This window comes from Aythya ferina (genome assembly GCF_964211825.1).
Source record: "Aythya ferina genome assembly, chromosome: 29".
Lineage (NCBI taxonomy): Eukaryota > Metazoa > Chordata > Aves > Anseriformes > Anatidae > Aythya > Aythya ferina.
In genome coordinates this window covers 1,914,602-1,938,083 of record NC_140326.1, presented here as the reverse complement: position 1 = coordinate 1,938,083, position 23,482 = coordinate 1,914,602, and the positions used below count along the sequence as shown (strand labels likewise).

At 59.5% G+C, this 23,482-nt stretch overlaps 4 protein-coding genes across 5 annotated transcripts; 1 reads left to right on the top strand and 3 right to left on the bottom strand.

Moving 5' to 3' along the window:
* Nucleotides 1-375: 375 nt before the first annotated feature.
* LOC311425016 (ras-related protein Rab-11A-like) lies at nt 376-4,107 on the bottom strand. Its single transcript, XM_084500481.1, has 5 exons — nt 4,015-4,107; nt 1,330-1,525; nt 1,050-1,243; nt 882-962; nt 376-702 (listed from the first exon to the last, which is right to left on the bottom strand). Exons 1-5 carry the CDS (start codon nt 4,052-4,054, stop codon nt 563-565), a joined length of 651 nt encoding a protein of 216 aa, XP_084356607.1. The 5' UTR covers nt 4,055-4,107; the 3' UTR covers nt 376-562.
* A 971-nt stretch (nt 4,108-5,078) lies between these two features.
* Nucleotides 5,079-8,724, bottom strand: RAB25 (RAB25, member RAS oncogene family). Its single transcript, XM_084500574.1, has 5 exons — nt 8,373-8,724; nt 6,983-7,178; nt 6,696-6,889; nt 6,432-6,512; nt 5,079-5,714 (listed from the first exon to the last, which is right to left on the bottom strand). Exons 1-5 carry the CDS (start codon nt 8,410-8,412, stop codon nt 5,584-5,586), a joined length of 642 nt encoding a protein of 213 aa, XP_084356700.1. The 5' UTR covers nt 8,413-8,724; the 3' UTR covers nt 5,079-5,583.
* A 289-nt stretch (nt 8,725-9,013) lies between these two features.
* On the bottom strand, nt 9,014-10,341 carry LAMTOR2 (late endosomal/lysosomal adaptor, MAPK and MTOR activator 2). Its single transcript, XM_084500573.1, has 4 exons — nt 10,231-10,341; nt 9,752-9,914; nt 9,541-9,630; nt 9,014-9,221 (listed from the first exon to the last, which is right to left on the bottom strand). Exons 1-4 carry the CDS (start codon nt 10,296-10,298, stop codon nt 9,165-9,167), a joined length of 378 nt encoding a protein of 125 aa, XP_084356699.1. The 5' UTR covers nt 10,299-10,341; the 3' UTR covers nt 9,014-9,164.
* A 350-nt stretch (nt 10,342-10,691) lies between these two features.
* On the top strand, nt 10,692-22,314 carry UBQLN4 (ubiquilin 4). Of its 2 annotated transcripts, XM_084500248.1 has the most exons (11): nt 10,692-10,898; nt 12,745-12,896; nt 15,241-15,440; nt 15,738-16,000; nt 17,237-17,395; nt 18,109-18,334; nt 18,503-18,642; nt 19,081-19,164; nt 19,808-19,923; nt 20,518-20,695; nt 21,121-22,314. In XM_084500248.1, exons 1-11 carry the CDS (start codon nt 10,707-10,709, stop codon nt 21,271-21,273), a joined length of 1,863 nt encoding a protein of 620 aa, XP_084356374.1. In that variant the 5' UTR covers nt 10,692-10,706; the 3' UTR covers nt 21,274-22,314. The 2 variants fall into 2 exon arrangements, with proteins under 2 accessions (XP_084356374.1, XP_084356375.1); XM_084500249.1 differs by lacking the exon at nt 19,081-19,164.
* The last annotated feature ends 1,168 nt before the right edge of the window (nt 22,315-23,482 follow it).

Below are 23,482 nucleotides of genomic sequence, written 5' to 3'. Positions count from 1 at the left end.
TTTGTCCTCTGAGCTGGCTGCGCTGCAGGGGTGCCTCAAAGGGGCTCAGGGCACAAAAACGGGGTCCAAGGTGGGAATCACCCCCTGCACCCCCCAGCAGGGCACCCCATCCTCACCCAGAGCCGTGCCCGGGGCTGGGTGCACCCAGTCTCTCGCCTGGCAGAAAGAAGGGTGCACCCTGGCCCCTCACCATCCCAAAAAACCTTCCCCAAAGGGCTGCACCCACGGGTGCCACAAAAACCTGGGTACCAGGCAAGGGGTGGGCTGCCTTAGGGTGTCACCCTAAGGTGACTTTGGGGCCGGAGAAAGCAAGGAGGTGAAGGTGGCACGTCCCGAGCCCTGGGGAAGAGAGGCACTGGTGGGGACACGCGGCTCAGGGAGAGCTTTTCCTCTCCATTCCTGTAGGTCCTACATAAACACGGGGAGAGCAGCACAAGGCGGCACGGAGCGGCCGTGAGGGAGAAGAGACCCCCAGCCCCATCCCATTCCGGGGGGGCTGCAGCGAGCAGAGGTAGAGGGTGAGGAAGGCGACGGCTCCGTGTGCAGGGCATGAGGGGGGGGCTCAGATGTTTTGGCAGCAGGGAGCCTGGCGGCCCTCCTGCTGCGTGGGCAGCACCCGGACGGGCTCGATGGTGGTGCTGGGGCCAAATTCAGACTCGGGCTGCCCGGCGATCTGCCGCTGCGACACGAGGCGGTAGATCTCTGCCGAGAAAAGGGGAGAAGGAGGGAAAGCTTTTTTTTTAAAAAAATGTGGATTTCAGTGGTTTTCAGATTTCCCCAAAAGCTCAAGAGGCTGGGAGCACCCACCTGTCATGGGGAGAAGGATCCCACCCCCAGAGCTTAAATAGGTCCCAGGAGGACGCAACCTGGCCACCCCTTACCCGTGAGGATGCTGTGGAAAGCCGTCTCCACGTTGGTGGAGTCCAGAGCCGACGTCTCGAGGAAGGAGAGCCCGTTCTTCTCTGCGAGGACAGCCTGAGCTCAGCCAGGAGTCATAGGGGATGGGGTGGGATGGGGTGGGATGGGGTGGGATGGGGTTCAGGGGATACCTGCAAAGCTCCTGGCCTCGTCGGTGGGCACGGCCCGCAGGTGCCGCAGGTCGCTCTTGTTGCCCACCAGCATGATGACGATGTTGGCGTCGGCGTGGTCCTGCAGCTCCTTCAGCCAGCGCTCGGCGTTCTCATACGTCAGGTACTTGGCGATGTCGTAGACCAGCAGAGCTCCCACGGCCCCCCGGTAATACCTGGGGGGACAGCGAGGGGACGGGCTCACGGCGGATTCCCAGGGAAGAGACGTGGGATTTTGGGGGGTCAAGGGGGGGACACTCACGCCGAGGTGATGGCCCGGTACCGCTCCTGCCCGGCTGTGTCCCAAATCTGAGCTTTCACGGTCTTGTTGTCCACCTGGATGCTCCTCGTGGCGAACTCCACCCCGATGGTGCTCTTGCTCTCCAGGTTGAACTCATTGCGGGTGAAGCGGGACAGGAGGTTGCTCTTCCCCACACCGGAGTCCCCGATGAGCACAACTGGATTGGGGGGGGGAGAACAAGCACAGCGTCAGCCCCCGGCCCCCCAGCACCAGGCAGCACCAATTATCCCCAAATTATCCCCAGCCCTGCACGGACTTGGACGTCCCCATCGGCCCCCATCTCCTTTTCATCCCGAGGGAATTGGGGCATAACCAGGGATTTAAAGAGCTGGTCCCAAAGCGAGCACCAGCCGAGGAGGAGGAGGAGGTGAGGAGGAAGAAGAGGAAGAGGAGGAGGAGGAAAGTCCCTGGGTGTGGGCCAGGTGATGCATTTTCTACCTATTTCCTGTAAAACCTGGCGCAACAACAGGCTGCGGGGAGGCTCCGTCACGGCTCCCCTGTCGAGTTTGTTGGGTTTGTGACTCAACAGCTTTGGATTTCTTTTCTTTTTCATGGCTGCTGGCTCAGTCCGTTCCCCGGGGCAACGAGGACTCTGGGGGGGGCTTCACCTTGCCCTCCCCAGCTGGGACAAAACCCTGCGAGGGACCAGCAGCAGAGGGAGGGAGGCTCCCAACGCCGCGGGGCGCTTTGTGGATGCCTGGAGAGACCACGATGGGCTGGGCTGCCCTCGATGAACAGAGGAGACGCAGCGGCCAGCAATGTGCCAGGTTCGTTAACGAGCCTCAGCGCTTTGATCCAGGCTCGGTGTTTAATTAACGGCAGGTTGCCACTTCCCTTGGCTCAAGCACAAGGTCTCCGACGCCGGCAGTGCTGCTGCAATTTGGCTTCCACTGGCCCCGTGCACGCCCCCGGCAGCGCCGAATCCAGCTGGGGAAACTGAGGCACGTGTGTGCCATGCCCCTGGAAGCCTTAGGAGCAGGATGCTCCCTCATAAAGAAAGTCAGGAGAATGCTGCTTCAAACCGAAACCAGCACCCGTTTGGGGAAAAAAAAAGCCCCAGCAAAGCTCCGGGGACCCAGCGAGCGCTGTCCCAGCTCCATGCCCCGAAACACCGCGTCTCCCTTGGACTTTGCCCCTGGTTTGGGTGGAACCGACGGGTTCTGGACTCAAAGCCAGGTTCTCTTATTTTTAAGAAGAGAAAAACTGGGAAGGAAAAGCAGAGCCCGACCTCCAGCCGCCCTCAGCCCCAGCTCCTTTAGGAACCCGGCACCATAGGGGGGAAGCTGCTGGGCCCCCCCCAGAGCCGTGCCTCCGGCGTAGCAGCGGACGAGACGCAGGGGACGCCCCTCGCTGGGTCCTGGGAGAGCTCTGGGGAGGATTTTGGAGCCACCCGCTCGGCAGGAGGGGTCCCTGCCCACGGCAGGGGGTCGGAGCGAGGTGATTTTTTTAGGTCCCTTCCGACCCAAAGCAACTCCGAGATTGATTTCCTGGGCGGGGGCCGGGGGAGGTGCTGGCGGCTGACTCACAGCAAGGCCATCCCTGGCTCCTATCGCGACTTTTGGATGTCCTGTCGCGACTTGGCGACGTCCTGTCGCCACTTTGCTCCAGCCAACAGCACCGGGACCCCGGCTCCCTTCCCAGGGGGGCTTTTCCCCGCTCCTCTCTCTGCCCACGACTCCCCCCCAGCCTCCTGGGGCTGCCCAGGGGCCGAGCACCCCCCACCCATGGGTGCTGCCCTCCCCCAGCACTAATGAGGAGCCAGGGCCAGGTAGAGCTGCTCGCACCCTTGGGTGCGGGGGCACCCAGCACCTGCCCAGCACCGGGAGCTGGGCCCAGTCCCCGCTTCAGGTCCTGGGCCCCAGTCCTGGGTTCAGGTCCCACGTCCCAGGTCCCGATCCCGGTCTCTGTCCCCGGTCCCGGTTCCTGGTTCAGGTCCCAGTCTCCATCCCTGGTCCCCAGTCCCGGTCCCTGGTTCCCAGTTCAGGTCCCAGGTCCTGGTTCCCAGTCTCTTTCCCCTGTCCTGCTTCAGACTCAGGTCCCGGTCCCCAGTCCCAGTCCCGGTCCCCAGTCCCGGGCCTGGGTTCAGGTCCCCAGTTCAGGTCCCGATCCCGATCCCTGGTTCCCGTCCCCGGTCCCGGTCCCCGGTCCTGGGTTCAGGTCCCCGGTTCAGGACCCCGATGACGGCCCCGATCCCGATCCCAGGTTCGGATCTCAGTCCCCGGTTCCCAGTCCCTGATTCCGATCTCAATCCCGGGTTCAGGTCCCGGTTCCCGGCCCTGGTCCCCGGTTCCCGGTTCCAATCCCAATCCCGATTCTGGGTTCAGATCTCAGTCCCCGGTTCCCGGTTCCTGGTCCCGATCCCGATCCCGGGTTCAGGTCCCGGTCCCCAATTCCCGGTCCCCAGTTCCCGGTCCCCGATTCCAATCCCGATCCGGGTTCAGGTCCTGGTTCCCGGTCCCCGATCCCAGTCCCGGTCCCGGTCCTGATCCGGGTTCAGGTCCCGGTTCCCGGTTCCCGATCCCGGTCCCGATCCAATCCCGGTCCCGATCCCGATCCCGATCCAATCCCGATCCCGATCCCGGGTTCAGGTCCCAGTTCTCGTTCCCGATCCCGTTCCCGTTCCCGGTCCCGGTCCCGGTCCCGTACCCTTGAAGAGGCAGTCGTACTCCTCGTCCCGGCCCCGCATCCTGCCCCTGCCCCTGCCCCTGCCCCTGCCCCTGCCCCGAGTTCCGGACCGGGGCGTGGAGGGGGGGGGGGGGAGGCGGGACGGGGCCACCCCCCGCGATCCCATTGGTCCCCCCCCGCCCTCCCCCGCTGCCATTGGCGGGCTGGGCTGTCCGTCACCGCCCGGCGGCTCACCTGGGCCAGGTGCATGGGGGCGGCGGGGCCCCGGGACCCCCAGCCCCCCGTCCCCAGCCCCCTTCTTCCCACCTTCCCCTTCCCCTTCCCCTCTCTTCCCCTTCTTCCCCTATTCCCCTATTCTCCTTTTTCCCCCTCCCCCCCTTTTCCCCATTCCCCTTTTTTCCCTATTTCCCATTTCCCCTATCCCCCCTTCCCCCATTCCCCTTCTCCCTTCCTTCTCCTATTCCCCTATTCCCCTTTACCCCCTTCCCCTATTCCCTCCTCCCCCTTCTTCTCCCCTTCCCCTATTTCCACTTTTCCCCCACTCCTCCTTTCCCTCTATTACCCCTTTCCCTCTCTCCCCCTTTCCCCCTATTCCCCCTTTTCCGCTATTTTCCCTTTCCCCCTTCCCCCCACCTTCCTCTATTCCCCTTCTCCCTCCCTTCCCCTATTCCCCCTTCCCCTATTCCCCCTATTTTCATTTTCCCCTATTCCCCCCATTTCCCCTATTCCCCTTTTCCCTTATTCCCACCCCTTCCCCCCTTCCCCCTTCCCCTTTTTCCCTATTTCCCCCTTCCCCTATTTCCCTGTTCCCCTATTCCCCTTTTCCCCCTTCCCCCATGACAGCACAACCCCACTGCCCATGCGGAGCCTCCAGCCCTGGTCCCACACCCGGGGGAAGACCCTGGGAACCCAGAAACATCCCCCCATTTCCCAGGGGGTTCGGCAGAGGCCCCTTTTTGGGGCCGATCAGCTACTGGGCATCCCCCTGGGGGCCATTGGGACAGGGGAAGGGGCACCCCATGGGTATGGGGTGGGGGGCGCAGGGCTGAGGCCAGGAGGGTTGAGGGATTCCAGCAGAGCGGAGCCGCCTTTCGCAAGTCCTTTAATGGTGGCAGCACCACATTTTGGGATGTGGTGACCCCGAAGCTGTCCCCACTGGGGACGCGGAGCTGTGGGGACAGGCAGGTCCCCAGCGCGCGGCGCAGACCCCACAGCAGGATCGCGGCAGCTCCCGTGGGTGGCACGGCCCCGGCGAGAAGCACCAGCAGCACCCTTGGGTGTCTCAGTCCTCTGCACGGCGGGGCTGGAGGGACCGGGATCGGGATCGGGATCCGGGGCAGCTCGGGTGCTGGTGTTAATTGCTCAGGACCCGATAAAAACGAGGCGGATGGCGCAGAGCTGCCGGCACTGAGGCTTTTCACCGTTTCTGGCAGAATTTGCCCGCTTTCCAGGCTCCCCACCACGCCGCAGCAGGGGGTGGCACCGCAGGCTGCTTGCCCCCAGCCCGTGTTGGTGGCCCAAAGGGACCAGTCCCAACCCCAGCTCCGTGCCCTTGGTCCCAGGACCCCCCCCGAGCTGCCCGGGGGGGGCTCAGATGGCCACGCAGCACGGGCGCTTCTCCCCCTGCGCCGGGGCCGAGCTCTCCGGGCTCTCGCTGCCGAGCGACACCGTGCTGCTTTGGCTGCTCCTCTGCTTCTGCTTCTGCACCTTCTGGAAGATCTCTGCAAAACACAAAAGGGTCCGGGGGGAGAGAGAAAAAAGGGGGGCAGATTGGTGTCCTGGGGGGGGGGGCAGACACCTCTGAAGGCTCCCCGTCGTGTTCGGGAGGATGCTTTGAGGGGTTAGGGGAGCAGCGCGCTGCGGTTGCGTCCCCGTGGGTGGTGGGGAACACTTTGTGGTTTCCTCTTGCCCGATTTGGGTCAGGGCTTTGAATGTCGGGGTTGGCACGGCACAAATGGCACAAATGGCACCCATGGCACCACGGCACCCATGGCACGGCACGGCGCACCTCGCTCTCCTTCCTGGAGAGGTGCTCCAGGTCCCTCACCGCCCCTCTCCGTCCCCCCAGGCCCCTGCGGGTGGTTCAGCAGGATGCCGGAGACGTTGAGTCAGGAGCATCCCCCCCCCCCCCGAGGGATTTTTGCCCCCCAGGGGACCGTGGATTACAAGGGGAGAAGGAGCCCCCAGGGCCTTGAGAACAAAGCCAGCGGGTGGCAGGGAGCGAAACACCCAGCGCAAAAGGGCCGGAAACCAAACCAGCCAGAAAGACGGCACCGAAACCGGCCCCAAAACTGCTGGGGCGGAGCAGGGCGGAGGAGAGACGCGCTGGGAATCCTCCGCCCAGCCCCGGGTCCCCACGAGGGACCCCACGAGGGACAGGACCCCACGAGGGACCCCATGAGGGACCCCGTGCCACCCCGCGGTGCCGGAGCGCTCACCCTTCAGGATGGTCTCGAAAGCCTGCTCGACGTTGGTGGAGTCCAGCGCCGAGGTCTCCAAGAAGAGCAGCCCGTTGTTCTCTGCAAGGACAGCGGCCCCCCCCCCACCCCGTGACGATGGGGACCCCAGCGAGGGCACGGCTCCTTTTGGGGCCCCTCCCGGGATTTTCGGGACTCCCCTTTTTGCCGCGAGCGCCCGCTAGCTTGGAGGCTTGGAGGCTCCCCGCTCGGTTTTGGGGCGGCAGGAGCAGCGAGCGGCCGTACCTGCGAACATTTTCGCCTCCTCCGTGGGCACCTCCCGAGCCTGCGCCAGGTCGGTTTTGTTCCCCACCAGCATCACCACGATGCTGGGCTCGGCGTGGTCGTACAGCTCCTTCAGCCAGCGGTCCACCACGTCGTAGGTCTGGTGCTTGGTGATGTCGAAGACCACCAGGGCCCCCACGGCGCCCCGGTAATACCTGGGGAAGAGCCCCACCGTCACCCCGAGGTGTGACACCCCAAAACAGCCTCGTTTATAGGGTTAGGGGGGGCGCGGGGAGCCCCGTCCTTACGCGGAGGTGATGGCTCGGTACCGCTCCAGCCCGGCCGTGTCCCAAATCTGCGCCTTGACCGTGGCGTCGCCCACCGCGATGGTGCGGGTGGAGAACTCCACGCCGATGGTGGTGCGGCTGTCGTGGTTGAACTCGTTGCGGGTGAAGCGGGACAGGAGGTTGGTTTTGCCCACCCCGGATTCCCCGATCAGGACCACTGGGGAGGGAAGCCAGAGGATCCCCGCTGGGGCCGGGCGAGGAGGGTGGCGAGGAGGGCACCCGAAAGGCTTCGGGAGGGCTCGGAGAACCTTTCCTGGCCTAATTCAGCCCCGCCAGCGGTCTGTTGCCTTGCTGGACCGTCCCAGAGGGTGGCACAGGGATGACCCTGACATGGCGTGAGCCCAGGAGGGTGAAGATGAAAAAGGAAAAAGGAAAAAGGAAAGGAAAAAGAGAAAAAGAAAAAGAGAAAAAGGAAAAAGGAAAAAGGAAAAAGGAAAAAGGAAAAAGGAAAAAGGAAAAAGGAAAAAGGAAAAAGGAAAAAGGAAAAAGGAAAAAGGAAAAAGGAAAAAGGAAAAAGGAAAAAGGAAAAAGGAAAAAGGAAAAAGGAAAAAGGAAAGAGAAAAAGAAAAGAGAAAAAGAAAAAGAGAAAAAGAAAAAGAGAAAAAGAAAAAGAGAAAAAGAAAAAGAGAAAGAGAAAAGGGAGAAAGGAAGAAAAAAGAAGAAAGCAGCTCCTGGACCACCCTGGCCCTATTGGCAATGGCCCCAAACATGGGCCGAGAATGGGTTTAACCCCCCGGCACAGCAAACGGAGCCCCAACCCTGCCGTGGGAGCTCACAGCCCCTCTCCAAAGCCACTCAGGGGCTCGTAGAGCCCCCCCTGCACCCCCTGAGCACCGCTGAGGCCCCAGCACCGCTCAGGGAGGGGGAATCCAGGCAGCAGGAGCAGGACGAGGACACTGCCGAGCCCAGGGGACGTCCCCGGTGGGTACGTGGGGCTGGTGGCACCTGTCCTACCCGGTGACACTGTGGGGGGGACACCAGCACCCGCGTCCTCTGCGCGTGCCACCGCCGGGCACCGCGGCAGGATGACTTTGAAGCGCCCGCCGCCCTCGGCTGGCACGTTTACACCTCGCGGGGACGGCCCCAACCGCGTCACCCCCTCCATTTAACCCGTGCCCCCGGGGTGGCAGAGGGTCCCCGGTACCTCCGCGGGCAGCGAGGCAGCCCCCCGACCCCACCGCCAGCCCCCCAGTCCCAAAACCCCTCTGCAGCACCGACGGCTCGCTCGAGGGGCACAGGGGTAGCCCCCAGCCCCATCCCGGTTTGGGAAACGCCAGCCTGGGGGAGCACCCCTGGCCTCATCCCACCCCGTCCTCCGGGTGAAGGCAAGGGGGCGAAATTTCCTCCTCACCCTTGAAGACGAAGTTGTAATCCTCCTCGGCGCTGCTCATGTCGCCCGCCCCGGCTGGTTTTTTGTGTTTTTTTTTTTTCCTCCTTCCCTCTGCAAAGCCTCAAGCAGGGCAGGGGGTGCTGGAGGCTGCCGAGGGAGGGGGATGAGGAGGGCAAAGTCTCCTCGGTGCCGGGGAGCCCAAGAACGGGGCCGGGGGGAGCGGAGGGCGCCGCAGGTGGTGTTGGCGGAGCAGCGGGGCCCGGGCCGGATTGACTCAAGGGGTGGGACGGGTGGTGGCAGCACAGGTTGGGCAGGTAAAGTCACCCTTGGGACCGTCACGGGGCAGCCGGAGGAGGAGCTGGGCCCGATCCCGAGGCCGGTGCAGCGCGGGGCAGGCTGGGGCAGCGGGGCCAGGAGCAGGGCCCCAGGTTCAGCCGGGATCTGGCCGGACACCGGCGCTTTTCCTCCCCTCTGCTGCCATCATGTGAAAGCCAAGAGCAGCAGGGAGGGGAAAAGAACCCCCCAGACCCCCCCCCCCGCAGGAAGGCAGAGGGGTTTTGGGCACCTTTTTGTGCTTGTTGCAGCCCCTAAGACCCCAAGCTGAGGGGTAGCTGCCCCGTTTCACCTTTTCTCCCTCCTTTTATCTGAGCAGCACAGAAGGACACGAGCACCAGACACGTTTTTATTCCTCTTTCCTTGGTCCCCCCCCCGCAGCAAGCGGACGTCCAGGCTCCGGGGCTCCCCTCCACGGTGTCGGAGCTCTTGGCCGTGTCCCTTGTCCCCCGTGAGCCCGTCAGCTCCCTGCTCCCGGGGTCAGGATGCGGCCACCTGTGTCAGCGGCTCCTCCAGGTACTGGACCAGTGCCTGCGCCTGCAGGTGGGGACCGCTGTGAGGGGTGCTGAGCGCGCCGGGACCGCAGCCCCCAGGGGACCCGGTCACCGCGGGCAAACCCACATCCTGCCCCAGCACCCGGGGGGGATTTGGGATCGGCATGGACGCCGTTTGCGTTCTCATTTTGGCTTAAATTTCCCCCTGGAGCCTTAAGAACGGGTGGTTTCCTGCCTGAGCTGTCAAAACTCTGCCTGGGGGAAAAAAGCAGCCTTGGCGTGGCTGCTTCCTCCAGCTCTGCCATCCTCTTCCTCCCGGAATCACCCCAACGCCCCCTTTTCGCCCCTCCCCGCCGCGTTACCTTGGCTTTCAGCATCCCAAACCCGACCGTCTCCTTGGCGTACATGCACAGCAGGAGGTTGGCCACGCGCGTGATGGCCACTCGGCCCTCCTGCCCGGAGAAAAACGGGACCTGTCGGACCCCAAAACTGCACAGGGACCCCTGGGGGGGTGCAGTGGGGTGCGGCGGGGTGTCTGTGGGGTTGGGGGGGCGGGGGGCAGCCCCCACGTACCATGCAGTCCATCAGGATGAACTTGAGGTTGTCCTCGTTGAAGGCCTGGTGCCCGTTCTTGTCGTAGGCCACCCAGATGTTGCTGGCGATGGCGGCGGTCACCCTGGCGTCGGTGTCGCCGTAGCCCGAGTAGGCCAGCAGGGACCCCTCATTGTTCAGCAGCCTGCGAAAGAGACGGAAAAACGAAAATTTGGCAATTTGGGGCACCACAGAGCATAAAGGGGGGGGGGGTCACCAGCACCCAAGGGTGCGGCTGCCACCCCCACAGCTCACCACCCCCCCCCAAACCCCCCAAGACGATGACGGATCTGGGGTCGACCCCAACGCCCCCAAACAAGCTTTAGGGTCAGGAAGGGGGGGGATTCCACCCCCTCCCCCTCCCCCCCCCCCCCAAGCAGCCCCCTCACGACCCCCCAACCCCACTGCTGGCCCCCGGGGGGGGCTGAGGGACGCCCCCAGCCCGGCTTCGCCCCGCTCACAGCGTGCTCTGGACGCCGCCGGTGTTGGCCTGGCTCAGCACCTGCGTCAGGGCCTTGGGCCGCAGCATGGCGGCGCCCTCCCCCCCCCCTCTCCTTCCTCCCCCTTCCTCCTCCTCCTCCTCAGGAGCTACCAGGCGCGGGGCACGCCGGGACTTGTAGTCCTTCCTCCCCCTATCCGCGCGGGGCACGCTGGGAGTTGTAGTCCACCCCCCACACACACACACACCCGCGGCCCGCTCAGCGCGGGGCACGCTGGGAGTTGTAGTCCCCCCCCCATTGAGGCCTACTCGATCCCAAAAAAAAAATAAAAAATAAAAACCTTTCCCCGGCTCCCAGCCCTTTTTTCCCCTCCCCTGCAGCTTTGCAGCGGCTCCGCCGGGCCGGCAGGGGGCGGAGGAGGCAGCTGGGAAGCGGGGAGGGTTCGGGAGGCGAGCGCCGCCTTTCTCTGTCGGCGGCGGCCCGGGCGGGCGGCGAAGATGGCGGAGCCGAGCGGCGGCGGCGGCGGTGGCGGAGGAGGAGGAGGAGGAGGAGGAGGAGGGGGTGGAGGAGGGCCGGGCCCCGGCGGGGTGGAGCTGGGGGGGCCCGGGGGAGCCCTGATCCGAGTGACGGTGAAGACCCCCAAGGATAAGGAGGAGATCGTCATCGCGGACGGGGCCTCCGTGCGAGAGGTGGGGGGCTGGGAATTGGGGGGGGTTGGGGGGGTGTGAGGGAGTGTGGGGGGGGTTTGGGGGATAGGGGGGATTGGGGGGTGTAGGGGGGGTTGGGGGGATTTGGGGGTGTGGAGGGGATATAGGGGATTTAGGGGGTGTGTGGGGGTTTGGGGGGATCTGGGGGTTTGGGGGGGAAATAGGGGATTTGGGGGGTTTGGGGGATCTGGGGGGTGTGGAGGGGTTTGGGGGATTTAGGGGGATTTGGGGGTCTGGGGGGGTTTGGGGGATTTAGGGGGGTTGGGGCATGTGGGGGGGTTTGGGGGATTTCGGGGGTTTGGGGGGTGTAATAGGATTTGGGGGGTGTAGGAGGATTTAGGGGGTGTGGGGGAGGTTGGGGGGTTTAGGGGGATTTGGGGGGTCGGGGGGTGTTGGCTTGAGGTGAGGATTCGGGGAGGGGGAAGTTTGAGGGGGGGAGAAATGGTTTTTAGGGGGCGGGGGGTGCTGTAAGGCCCCCTTGGGTTATATGGGGGGAGGTGGGGGGGCTGGAAGGGGGTTGGAGGTGGGGGAGAATGTTTTTTTTGGGGGGCAGAATGGTTTCGGGGGGGGACGTGGCATTGTTGGGGGTGCGGGGAGGGGGCTGGGGAGGGCTCGGTTTTGGGGAGGGGGCTGCGAGGGCTCGGGGGAACCCCCCCGGGTAAGGGGGAACGGGGGGCACGGCGCTGGGGTGGGCTGGGAAGGGCAGCGGGGAGCGGAGCTTTGGGGTGGGGGGGCACAGCCTGCGGGGTGCTGGGCTTGGGGCCGGATCCTTTCCCTGGGCGGGGGGCAGAATGGGGCTGCAAACGTTTTTGGGGCAGAGCTCGGGGCCCGCCTGGCACCCATGGGTGCGAGGGCTGCTCCTGCCAGGGAGCCCAGCGAGAGGGGATGGCAAAAACGGCTCCGGCGCTGGCAAAGCGGCATCACCGCCACGGCTCTCAGCCCCACAGCGTGGTTTGGGGCTTTTAGGGTCCTTCTGCTCCTTCCCAAGCAGCTCCCCAAAACCTGACGGCGCTCGGGGACAGGGGCAAGGGGTGAGGAGAGCCAGGAGGGCCTCGGGTTTTAGGGCTTTGCCCTCCTGGGTGCTGGGTTTGTGGGGTTTTGGTGCAAAGGCTGTGAGCTCCGTGTGTGCGCTTCTCCTCCCGGCCTTTCCCGGTGAATTTCCGCTGGTCCGGGGCTTCCAAATGCAAAGGTTTTGTGTTTTTTCGTTTTTTTTTTTCGTTTTTTTTTTTTTCCCCTCTCCAATCAACATGGGAATGCCCCAGCTGAGCTGGCGGTGCCGAGCTTATTGGCAGGTGTTAATCCCTCCCCATCGCCCTGCACGGAGGAGATGGCAGCGGTGAAAGGACGGTGCCCTTTTCCCCTGTTCAGTCAGAGCAGGGCTTTCCTTCCAAAAAAATAAAACAAAATAAAATAAAATAAAATAAAGCTCGGGCGCTGAGGACAAGCGGTGTGTTGGATTAGCCCTAAGAGGCACGCTTGGTTTTAACTTTGGAAGCCTCCAGCTCGCCTCGAGGTGATTGTTCGACGCCTTCTGAGCTTTGCTCCTCGTCCTGCAAGCGGTGTAGGGCTCGGCTTTGCCTTTTTTGTTGTTGTTTTCGTTTTCCTGAACGCCTCAGACCTCCTCAGCAGCTGGCGACTGAACTGCTGCCTGCACGGGCTCCTTTTTTTTGGTGAGGTGCTGCAGGGCTGTCGGTTCCCAACGCCGTTTGCGTGCCCCGCCGATGCTATCTGCAGCGTTATCTTCCGATTCCTGGCCCCAGCCGTTTGCCTGACGCGTGCTCTGTTTGTTTTTTTGTTTTTTGTTTTTTGTTTTTTGTTTTTTTTTCAGTTCAAAGAAGAGATTTCCAGGCGGTTTAAAGCCAAACAGGATCAGCTGGTTCTGATCTTTGCCGGGAAGATCCTGAAGGACGGAGACACTTTGAATCAACACGGGATCAAGGATGGGCTGACGGTGCACTTGGTCATTAAGACTCCACAGAAGTAAGAAACTGGTCCACACGGGGAGGGGAGGAGGGAGCTGAGAGTAAAGCAGCGCTGGGATTACGCCGTGGTGGAGCAGCTCTGCTGCACCAGGGACCGAAGCAGAGCACTTTTCCCTGGGTTTTGGGGCTATGTGAGCTCGTGGCGGGTTCCTGAGGGGGCCAGGCTGCCCCCCAGCACCTTTTGCAGGCGAGGCTTTGTGTAGTTTGAGCCTCTCTTAACTTGGTCATGGTGCGAGATCCCATCTGAGCTCGACGCTGTCCCAGTTCTAACCCAGATGACTCGCTGCTAACAGAAATCACCTTCCCGGTGAGCTTGGCTTAGAGCTGAAAGCGATGCCTGCTTTGTGCTTTTCCCTTCCTGCTCCGTGCTCCAGCCAGGAGCTCAGCCTTTCTCGGGTGCCGTGGAGGACCCGCAGCGCTCCCCGTGGGGCAAAAGGGCTTCCTTGTGGCACCTGCAGGTAGCTCTGCGTGGCCACGTGCGGACAGCTGGCAATTTGGGGAGTCTTGGGCCTTTTTTTCTGCTTGCAGTGAGGTCAGCAGCTCGAGAACACGCTGCGGGCACACCCCTTGGTGGCTTCCAGCCCGAGCCCGGCTCCCTCGCATCCGCCTGAGCAAGAACCGCGGGGTGAGCGCGAGGTCCTGTGGGGCTGGGCCTCTCCCAGCGCTGCCCAGTGAAGCAGAAGGCACACGAGAGGCTCCTGGGAGCTGTTTTTGTGCCTCAGCCGCGTCTTGTTGATCTCAAAATGCCCTCTGCGACAGTTCCTTGGGCTCCCTGCTGCAGGCTGAGCGGCCGCCCAGGGAGCGAACGGGGCCGCGGCTCTTTGTGCAGTTCTGCTGTCCCCCGGGAGAGCTGCCGGAGTGGGGATTAGTGCTTTTTTTTATTATTTACAAAGAAGGAGAGTGTGTATTGTCAGCTTCTGCAGGAGGTCTTGCTCTGAATCCTGTATTTCCAGGTACCTTGATAGGCTGAGGCTGTTTACTGCTGTCCCCGCAGCAAGCTGCGCTAGCTGGGAACCTTTTCAAAGGGTAAATGAGAGAGCTGTCCTGGGCTGCTCGTTTTATTCTCCACGAGTCACAGATAAGCGCTTACTGAAGTCATTACAGCCTCTTCCTGTGCTGAGAGAAACCAAGTGACCTTTCTCCAGCTTCCTTCTTCCTTTTTTGTTAAGCTTCCTATTTGCTTTGTTCCCCACGCGCTCTGCCTCCCCATCGGCGGCCGGTGGTTTTCAGCACCGGTCGGATGGGGCTGGAAAACAGGGTGAGACCTTCAGGGCAGGTTCTGAAAGTCCCAGAGAACACGTGGAGAAGGAGAGGGGCTTAGAGAAGGGATTTGGGGCAGGAGAGAGAAGAGAAAAGGGTGGGAAAAACAAAAAACCAAGAGTTTGCCGTTCGTTATGCGTTAGTGACATAAATGGCATTTCTTTTTTTTTTTTTGAGGTGGGTAAAGTGAATTTTGCCATCTAATTTCATTTGAAAGCTCTTCAGGGCCAGTCCAGGGCTCCCGCTGTCACGGCTGCAGATGCCTCCGAGAATCTTTGCCATGTTCTTTTTTTAAAGGCCCATAAAAATCCCAAGGAAAGACCCGTGAGTACGAGGTACTGGTCTGGGTCAGTTTAGTCAGGAAAGCTGGCGTCCTGTATCTGCTGCTGCGCTGTGGCTTGTGGTCCTGTGGGTGTTAAAAGAAGCCACGGAAAGCTTGTGTTGGAAGGAGAAGCCTCACGTGGAAGGTAAAACCAAGAGCAGAGGTGTGAATTCATAACCCTGCTGGCCAGAAGTGTTGTCTGGGGCGGATGCTCGCTGCTTCATGCCTCGTTTCTCCATCTGTAGGGTAAGGCAGACACTTAACTTTGTCCCCAGGAGCACCAACAGAAATGCTCAGAGCAGGAGAGGAGTTGCAGCAAAGCCAACTCTTGTTTACCCCATCCACTAGCCCTGCTGTAACCTCCTGTGGTTTCTGCGGGAGCAGCAGGAGGATTTTCCTGTTTGGAGCAAACTCATTGCTCAAGGATATGGCTGAGGTAAAGAGTTCAGCGCGATTCAGGCGAGAGCTAGATGCAGCTCGGAGGAAGACCAGTCGAGCCACTCGGTGTGGGCCAGGATGAAATGTCAGAGGCTGTTATGCATCAGGAGGGTGGGAGGCAGATTCCAACAGATGGAAGGCATCTGGGAGCCACAGCTGTGCAGCCGGGAATGAAAGCAGAAGGGGCTGGCTGCTGCTGGGCCAGCGGGCTTGAAGGGAGGCTGCCTTGCTCCAGGGCGCACGGTCCCGTGTCCCACGCGGAGGATTCTGCTCCCATCTCCCTGTTTTCAAGAGTTCAACGCCTCGTTTTGTTTCTTTGCAGGGTCCAGGATCCAACAGCTGCTGCTTCTGCCCCCAACGCTGCTTCTGCCCCCACCTCCACCTCCCCTTCTCCTGCTGCCCCGTCTCAGCCTTCCACATCCAGCAGCGCCGCTTCGGACGCCGGCAGCAGGCGGAGCAGTGGGTCAGGGACTGGGGGAGGGCCTGGAGATGGAGGCCCCAACAGTGCCACGTCCATCCTCTGTAAGTGCTGGCCGGGAGAAAGCCGAACGGGAAGGAGCCGGGAGCCCCTGTAATTGTCTCTGCTGCTTGCACGAGTCGTTTCCCTCAGCGCAGCTCGGTTTGCCTGCTCAGGAGAACAGCAAAAACCCTTTTGCGAAGCATGTGCAGGGGGTGTCCTCCCTCAGAGCTGGCTGCTGTAGGAATAGGATACCCCCAGATGAGTGTGGGTGCAGTTCAGCTGCTGCACTTGTCCTCTTCTTGCAGCTGCCGGCGTTTTCTGACTCCCTCCTCTCTCCCCGTGTGTTGTTCCCTCTCCAGCTGGCTTCGGCGGCATCACCGGGCTGGGCAACCTTGGGATGGGCTCGGCCAACTTCATGGAGCTCCAGCAGCAGATGCAGAGGCAGCTGATGTCCAACCCCGAGATGCTGTCGCAGATCATGGAGAACCCCTTGGTGCAGAACATGATGTCGAACCCGGACCTCATGAGGCAGATGATCATGGCCAACCCCCAAATGCAGCAGCTCATGGAGCGAAACCCGGAGATCAGCCACATGCTGAACAACCCAGAGCTCATGAGGCAGGTGGGTCAGCACACGGGGGGCTTCTCCGAGCAGGGCCAGCTTTGTTTGTGGACCAGCTTCGGTGTCTGCTCACGAAAGGGGGCGTGTGAATGCCAGCCTGATGAATTTAGAGATCTCCTCCTTTTCCTTCCCTCTGTAAGCTCCTCACAAACAGATGGTGGTCCCGAGTTAAGTGAATAGCGATTACACAACCCACATGCCTGCAACTCTTATCTCCCTTGCAGGGCTGTTGTATCTATTCCGTGGTGGGCAAAAAAAAAAAAAAAGGATGCTTGGATCGTTCTGGTGTGCCACACACAAGGCTGCTGTGTTCCGTGTAACGGGAGCAAAAGCAGTCAGGGAGAAATGAAGCTGCTGTGAATGGGTTTTGTTCTTCTCTTTTTCTGGGGCTGGATTAAGTGCAGACCACAGAGCTGTAGGGTTGATGTTTTACTAGTAAAATACTACGCTAGGCATAGGCTGGGATCCTAGAGGTCTCTTTTTTTTCTGTACTGTCCCAGAACAGAGAGGGCCCGTGCCCCGGAGAGCGAGCTGTCTGTCTGAAGGTTTGTCGGAAGGGAAGCTGGAGGGGAAAAGTGAGAGTGTGAGTGTTAAATAGTTGGCAGGGCGCTGCTGTTTCTCCAGGAAGACTTTTCAGGAGGTGTTTCCCAGTATGAGCGTAGTTTCCCTGTGCTTCCAGTTGTCTTTCCTTTCAACTGTGTTGGGCCTACATGAAATATTCCAGCGTTGCAGGGCTAAATGGTGAAGGATCCATATTTATGCATCTCAAAGGGCGTCTGGGTGTTCCTTGAGCAGGGGAGACCCACGAGAAGCCTGGAGATGGTGAATTACTCGGTTTTCCTGCAACAGGAAGGATCCAGCCTCTTCCACCTTCTCAGTTTTGGAACGTGGTCCACCTGCTTGGAGTGGGAACATCTGGGTGTTAAATGTTTGGATGTCCTGATAGTGCTTAGAAACGAAACAAGGCGGAATCGAGGTTATGAAGGAAGAAAGCTGAGCAAGGGTGGGAGGAGCCAGGATCCCTGGGCTCCCTTTGCTTGGATAAATGATCTCTCTGCTCTCCGGCTGTGAAACGGGTTTAATTATACTCTTTCTTCTGGGAGCTGAGCTTTAACTCTTGCAGTGCTTGGTTGGTAAATCAGTAGAATACCACCGGGCTGCTCCCCAGGCTCTCAATCTGCTCCAGTCTTTGGTGGTGCACACAGACCTGAGCTTCCCACCTTTCTCTCCTCGCAGACAATGGAGCTGGCTCGTAACCCTGCCATGATGCAGGAGATGATGCGGAACCAGGACCGTGCTTTGAGCAACCTCGAGAGCATTCCAGGAGGCTACAACGCCCTGCGCCGCATGTACACGGACATCCAGGAGCCCATGTTCAGCGCGGCCAGGGAGCAGGTACGGGCTGCGTGCGGGGCACAGCACACCGAGCAGGGGGATTTGGCCTCTCCCTAACCCTCATGGGGACGGGCAGCCTCCTCAAACCACAGCTGTCCACCCCCTCCCCTTCCAATTACGAGCGCAGCCGTTAGCAGAACGTCATGCGGTGCCAGTCAGCTGCCTTTTTACTGCATGATTTGGGTGTAGAGACCTGCCCTTGCTCCTCTGGTCTCCGAGCAGGCTGGGTGCCAGCCGGTGCTGATCCGAAAGCCCCACAGCTTCGTTAGCACGGCCCTCGGCTCCCACCAGGGCTTAGTGTATTAGCTCAAGCCCGACGCCTTTGGATTGGAGCTGGCTGGGATCCAGCTGGCTCGGAGCACGGGAGGAGCGAGCGCAGGTCTGGCTGCAGAAGGCTGTGCAGACATACTCCGGTCTAGCATTACCTACTGGTATGTCCGGGTGCTGATTTTTACATGGATGTTTGGAAGGCCTGCGCTGGGGAGCCAAACCCAGGGCTGCGGCCGTTTCTCGAGCCTGGAGTTTTTCGGGATGTGGTGTGTTGTGGGTTACAAAGTTCTCGGGAGGCGAACGATGCCGTGTGTTTAGCAAATCCTGGACCCAGATGGATACGACGGGCTGTTCCCTAGCCACGCAGCGGTGGGGTTAGTCCAACGTTCCCTGTTAGGGCTGACTGATTAAGGCTCTTTCTTCCTTCTCCCCTTCTTCCCTAGTTTGGCAACAATCCTTTCTCTTCCTTGACGGGGAACTCTGATAGCTCAAGCTCTCAGCCTTTGCGGACGGAGAACAGAGAGCCGTTACCGAACCCCTGGAGCCCCACGCCCCCTGCTTCCCAGAGCCAGGCGCCCAACAGCGAAGGCAGCACTGGCCCAGCAACCACCCAAAGCACACCGACCGTATCCAACCCCTTCGGGCTGAATGCTGCTAGCATTGGGGCTGGTACGTAAGCGAGAGAGGGACCAGAAAGAGGGTGGCAAGCAGCTGTGGCTGTTCACAGCCATATTCCCTGTTGCCTAGTGGCTAGGTGGTGGTGTACTTCAGGCGCTGCAGCAGTGCTCAGGCTTGTAACGGGTTTTCCTTTGTCTTCTCTTCCTTTTACCCTTACAGGCATGTTTAACAGCCCAGAGATGCAAGGCCTCCTGCAGCAGATTTCCGAAAACCCTCAGCTGATGCAGAACATGATCTCTGCCCCTTACATGCGGAGCATGATGCAAACTCTTGCCCAGAACCCGGACTTTGCAGCACAGGTAAAAAGCATTGTGTTTGTAGCTGCTATAATCAGGGCATGACACATAGGAGACCAGTCTGCTTCTGTAGTTGGAGAGGTTTTTTTCTTGCTGAGAGCTGAGTGAACATGTACAACTTTTGTTTTATTTCTCAGTAGCTTGAAGCTAGTCACAGTAAGCAGTGAACTCTGTGTCTTTGGTGAGCCCCTAACGAAAGAAAGTGGCTTTCAGAGGCACGTGGCGTTGGCCCTTCTCTTTGCCCTTGGGTCCTGCGTTCAACACTGCTGCCAGGAATTGAGCTGCCTTATTTCAGTTCCCACTAGCAGGGGAACGTGCTGAAAGCCCAGGGAGGAAGTCAGGGACATGACTGACTTGTTCTTCGTGGCTTAGTTAACGTAGGGTCTAACAGCCAGCGGCAGCAAGCCTCTGACCCTACCTACGTGTGCTGTCTCTTGCTAGATCATGGTAAATGTCCCCCTCTTTGCTGGGAATCCACAGCTTCAAGAACAGCTCCGCCTTCAGCTCCCTGTCTTCCTGCAGCAGGTAAAGGCCCCTGTCTGGCCCTGTGCTGCTCTCAGCCCCCGGGCTCCAGAGCTTTTGCATCCTCTGTAGGCAAGGGAGCATCTCGGCTGTGTCGTCAAGTGGTGTAGGAAGCATGTGGGCGTGGGTGGTTTGGGCTGTGAAAGAAAGGGGTTTGCGCAAAGGAGAGGGGAAAGTGAGAGCGTGTTTGGCCACCTAAATTAGGTAATCTAAGCTGCCTAAAGCTGGCCTTGAAATTGGACTAGTTACCATGCATGAAACCCCTTTGTGGACAGTCTCTCGCAGTAATGAGCTTACAAAACTGAAAACAGCTAACTGTGCTAGAGCAGCTGGGTCACTCAGGTAAATCAAATAGAATCGCTCTAATTCCGAAGGCATGTGTCCCCCTTTCTAAGCCGATTCACCGAGCCTCTTTAGGAAATTTGATCTGAGCTCTCCCAGCGTCTCTGTGTAGATGAGCCCTGCAGTCTAGAGACTCGAAGGAGAAACCAGACTCGCAGGTTGCCCCTGGCTGCAGGGCTCGAGGCGCAGCTCTGTGCAGAGGCTGGTTCAGATTTAAAGCTGGTGGCTCGCTGGCTGCAGAAGCTCTCGCTGTTTGGTACCGCTGAGTGTTGTTTTTTTCTTTTTTTTCCCCCTTTGTTCCCAGATGCAGAACCCAGACTCCCTCTCCATTCTCACCAACCCCCGCGCCATGCAGGCGCTCCTCCAGATCCAGCAGGGACTCCAGACGCTGCAAACGGAGGCCCCAGGACTAGTGCCAAGGTAATGAGTGCTGGGTTTCTGCAGGCAGAGCTGACGTGCTCGATACCAGCAGGCAGACGAGCGGTCGATTCATCAAGGAGAGGCATGGGGACCTGTGTGTGTGTGTGCCTGCAGGCCTTAGTGAGCTCCAGCTAATTAGCACGTTCTGCTTGTTTGCACTCAGTGCGGGGGAAGTCCTTGACCCTTTATTTTCTCCAAAAAGATTCGGGAGCTGCTGGGTCCCTCCCCTGTCTTTTGGTAGCGGTTGGGCTCGAGAATTTTGTCTCTGAGGAGGAACGAGATGCGCAGCCAGGAGGTTGGGTGGGGAAGCGAGGTCAGACTGATCTGCCAGCAGCCCTCGGGCCCTCTGCTCTCTGACAGCGCGGGTCTCCTTCAGCTTTTGCAGTTCCTTTCAGGCTGCACCTCTGTTGGGATTGCCTGCGCCCTGTGGCGTGCATGACCGGGGTACAAACGAGGCCGACGAGGTCTACAAAGCTGTCCCGAAGCACGGGTTGTGGCGGGGGCTTCCCCCCTGCTGCCCAACTCCCACGAGACGGGCAGGGGACGCCCAGAAGCGCCAGCTTGCCCCTGAGCACACCCTGCCTTTTTCTGCAGCCTCGGCTCCTTTGGCATGCCTCGAATGCCCCCGTCCTCCACAGGAGGAAGCACAATCCCGGAGAACCCCGTTCCCTCTGCTTCGACGCCGGCCAGTGCCTCTCCAGCTGGGGGTGGTAACCCCCAACAGCAGCTCATGCAGCAGATGATCCAGCTGCTGGCCGGAGGAAGCTCTCAAGTATGTAACGCTCAGCTCCACGCTGCTGGGCTTTTGGGGGACACCTGCAGGGTTGAGCTAGAGCTTGTCCCGATCCCACCCCGCTCCGGGGACGCGGGTCCGCAGCGGATTTCTCTTGGGTGCGGTGCTTGCTGCTAAATTTGCAGGATTTGGTGTCCCAGAGTGGTAATTTTGGGGTAAATGCTTTGAAACTAAGAGCACCGTGCACAGTGCTGCTGTCGCTGTAGGTACAGGACTGGGACCAACTGGGTGCTGACTGGGGGCTCTGCCAGAGCCTGGGGTAGGTTGGGGGAGGCTGGTAAGGTCGCCAAATGAGCCTGGAGAGTTTCAGTGCTTGGCACAGGCTCCCCGTGCAGCCGTTTCTGTCCACGTTGGATGTCATCTCCTCTCCCTGCCTCTAAGGTCTTTGTCCTCTTCCTCTGTAGGCGCAGAGTCCTGAAGTGCGATTCCAACAGCAGCTGGAGCAGCTGAATGCCATGGGCTTCATTAATCGTGAGGCCAACCTCCAGGCGCTCATTGCCACTGGTGGAGACATCAATGCAGCTATTGAGAGACTGCTGGGCTCCCAGCCTTCCTAAACTCTTGTCATGCTGCCCCACAGATGTCAGCACACGCATCCATACACATGCGCAGGGGGATCTTTCAGGAAAGCCCACCATCATTTTCATATCTGACAGCTGTCCATGTATTTAAAACAAAAAAGATACAGCTTAACCCCTGACCTTCCTACTAAGTTAAGATTTCATGTTGAAATGCTCTTTAACTGGCTTGTATGTGGATTCCAGTTCTCATCGTGGCCACAAAGACTTCAGATGTGTATTTTTTCCTAAATATGCCCTCTGTCTCAGACACTCTTCTCTCTTTCTCTAGATGGTAGAGGCGATACTTCTAGTTATTTACCTGAATGATTGTGTTTTGAGTAGCTTGATTTTAACTGTACATGATTCCCTCCCTTAGCCTTCCTTTCAGGCAAATATTTAAAACTTGAGCCAAGTTTGGTTTCTGGTTCTTTCTCCCAGCATCTTATTGGGAATGGATCAAAAGAAAAAATTGAAGTGACTTGGAAATTCCTGATGTCATTTGTCTTAATGCTTCATGGGATGAACCGAGCTTGTGTCCCTCGCACGCAGGTGTCACAAATCTCCTGGGAAAGGGTTGATGTGCATGAAAACGACGTCTGCACTATGGTTCCTGACGCTGTTGGGATAGTGTAGAGTAGCCTGGATGCCTTCAGGGATCAGGCTTGGCGTTGAAGTGGCGTGCAGAAGGTGTTTGAAAGGTGGGTTTCTGCCCAAACAGTTCTTGTGCAGTGATGCAGGGGCTTTGTTGGCTCAGCAGGTTCATTTCTGAAAGCGTACAAACAAGAAGAGGTTGAAAAATGAGTTAAAGACCTCTTCTTTCCACTGGAAAATGTTGACGTTCATGTTCTTCCCAGTTTAGACCACCCTCCTCCCCCCATTTTGGTGTGTTTGAATGTTACGACTCTCCAAGAAAACTCTCCCCAAGGACCAGCAGGGTGATATTTTCCCAAGAGCCTCCATGGCTGTGTAATTTGCATACCATTTTTATCAAAGAAAAAAAAAAAAAACAAACAAAATAAATGCGCACAACCATCCGTCTCCCTGCGCTCCATGTATCTTCCTTGATTGCCACACCGCAGCTGATTGAGTTCCCCTAATTATTGGTGATTAATCCGTCTCATCCCCCTCGCAGCTAGGGCGGGGTGCCGGGCTTCCTTCGCTCCGGTGGCAGGAAACCTTTTGGCCACTTCGGTGCTTAAGAAATGCTGCTGAAAGCTCTTTGCCTGGTGGATTTTACCCCTGCTTTTCAACAGCAAGCAGGGACACTCGCTTTTAGCTCAGCACTCGTGTTCTGCATTTCTTTAATTTTTTATTTTTATTTTTTTTTGATAAGGGAAGATTGGGCAGTGAGAGGGAAGGGGATTGCAGGAGGCGTGGGATTGCTCCTCCCTTTGTGTGATGTGCATCACAACAAGGCTGGGATTTTAGACAGGGATTCCGATCGCCTAGGTTTAATCCCTTCTCTTGAAGGCTCTGCCTGTATACGTGGATTTTTTTCCTGCAACCTCTCCTCAAATGTAAAAAAAACAAACCCCACAAACATCTGCAACAAGCGCGTACGGACGGGCGCTGAAGTTCTTGAAGCACTGGTGGAGGCAGAGCTCTTCTTCGAGCCCCTTTGCAGCTGAAAGTGGCTTTCTGAGAAAGTCCTGCGTGATCCCAAATGGTTTCTTAGGTTTGGACACCCCGTGCCTGTGCTTAGGATGGGGTAAGCAGGTGAGTGGAAGGGAGAGGATATGGCAGCTGGCAACGGCGTCACTTCGAGGTCATTCCTCACCTGCTGCCAGCCAAGGTGCCAAAACCAAAATAGGGGGGCAGCCTCTTCCCACCCGATGCTCACCCACCAGCTCACCAGTTCCCCCTGGGAAATTTGGCAAAGCTGCTGCCCCCCTTTCCTCTTGCTGCTCGGGGGGCTTTGCCGAGCACCCCACGGATTTGGGGCTCCGATTCCGTATCCGGAGCCACGTGGAGGGGCTTGGGGCTGGTGGGATCCCGGGGAGGGGGCTTTGGCTGCAGCCACTTGGCCCTGGGGACCCCCCCAGTGGGTTTTGGTCCCGCTGGTGCTCACCCGCAGCCCCGCACGGCCTCACCTTGGCTCAGCCCAGGCTTGGGAGGAGAAGGCGGCTTTGAACGCTGGTGGAGGGGGAGGATTTTAGTGAAACCTTAATCCCCTCCGGAGAGCTCTCCCTAATCCTCAGAGCTGCTC

Bases quoted from the DNA above. Each gene is read 5' to 3' on its own strand.
- LAMTOR2 (XM_084500573.1), bottom strand. From the start codon at position 10,298: ATGCTGCGGCCCAAGGCCCTGACGCAGGTGCTGAGCCAGGCCAACACC. The intron at 9,631-9,751 runs GTACGTGGGGGC...TTCTCCGGGCAG, and splicing joins TCATCCTGATGGACTGCATG to GAGGGCCGAGTGGCCATCAC. The intron at 9,222-9,540 runs GTAACGCGGCGG...CCCCACCTGCAG, and splicing joins TTGGGATGCTGAAAGCCAAG to GCGCAGGCACTGGTCCAGTA.
- RAB25 (XM_084500574.1), bottom strand. From the start codon at position 8,412: ATGAGCAGCGCCGAGGAGGATTACAACTTCGTCTTCAAGG. The intron at 7,179-8,372 runs GTGAGGAGGAAA...TTCCCTCCCCAG, and splicing joins TTACAACTTCGTCTTCAAGG to TGGTCCTGATCGGGGAATCC. The intron at 6,513-6,695 runs GTACGGCCGCTC...CTGTCCTTGCAG, and splicing joins GGAGGCGAAAATGTTCGCAG to AGAACAACGGGCTGCTCTTC.
- UBQLN4 (XM_084500248.1), top strand. From the start codon at position 10,707: ATGGCGGAGCCGAGCGGCGGCGGCGGCGGTGGCGGAGGAGGAGGAGGA. The intron at 18,335-18,502 runs GTACGTAAGCGA...TTACCCTTACAG, and splicing joins TGCTGCTAGCATTGGGGCTG to GCATGTTTAACAGCCCAGAG. The intron at 19,924-20,517 runs GTAATGAGTGCT...CTTTTTCTGCAG, and splicing joins GCCCCAGGACTAGTGCCAAG to CCTCGGCTCCTTTGGCATGC.
- LOC311425016 (XM_084500481.1), bottom strand. From the start codon at position 4,054: ATGCGGGGCCGGGACGAGGAGTACGACTGCCTCTTCAAGG. The intron at 1,526-4,014 runs GTACGGGACCGG...CCCCCAATCCAG, and splicing joins GTACGACTGCCTCTTCAAGG to TTGTGCTCATCGGGGACTCC. The intron at 963-1,049 runs GTATCCCCTGAA...CTGTCCTCGCAG, and splicing joins CGAGGCCAGGAGCTTTGCAG to AGAAGAACGGGCTCTCCTTC.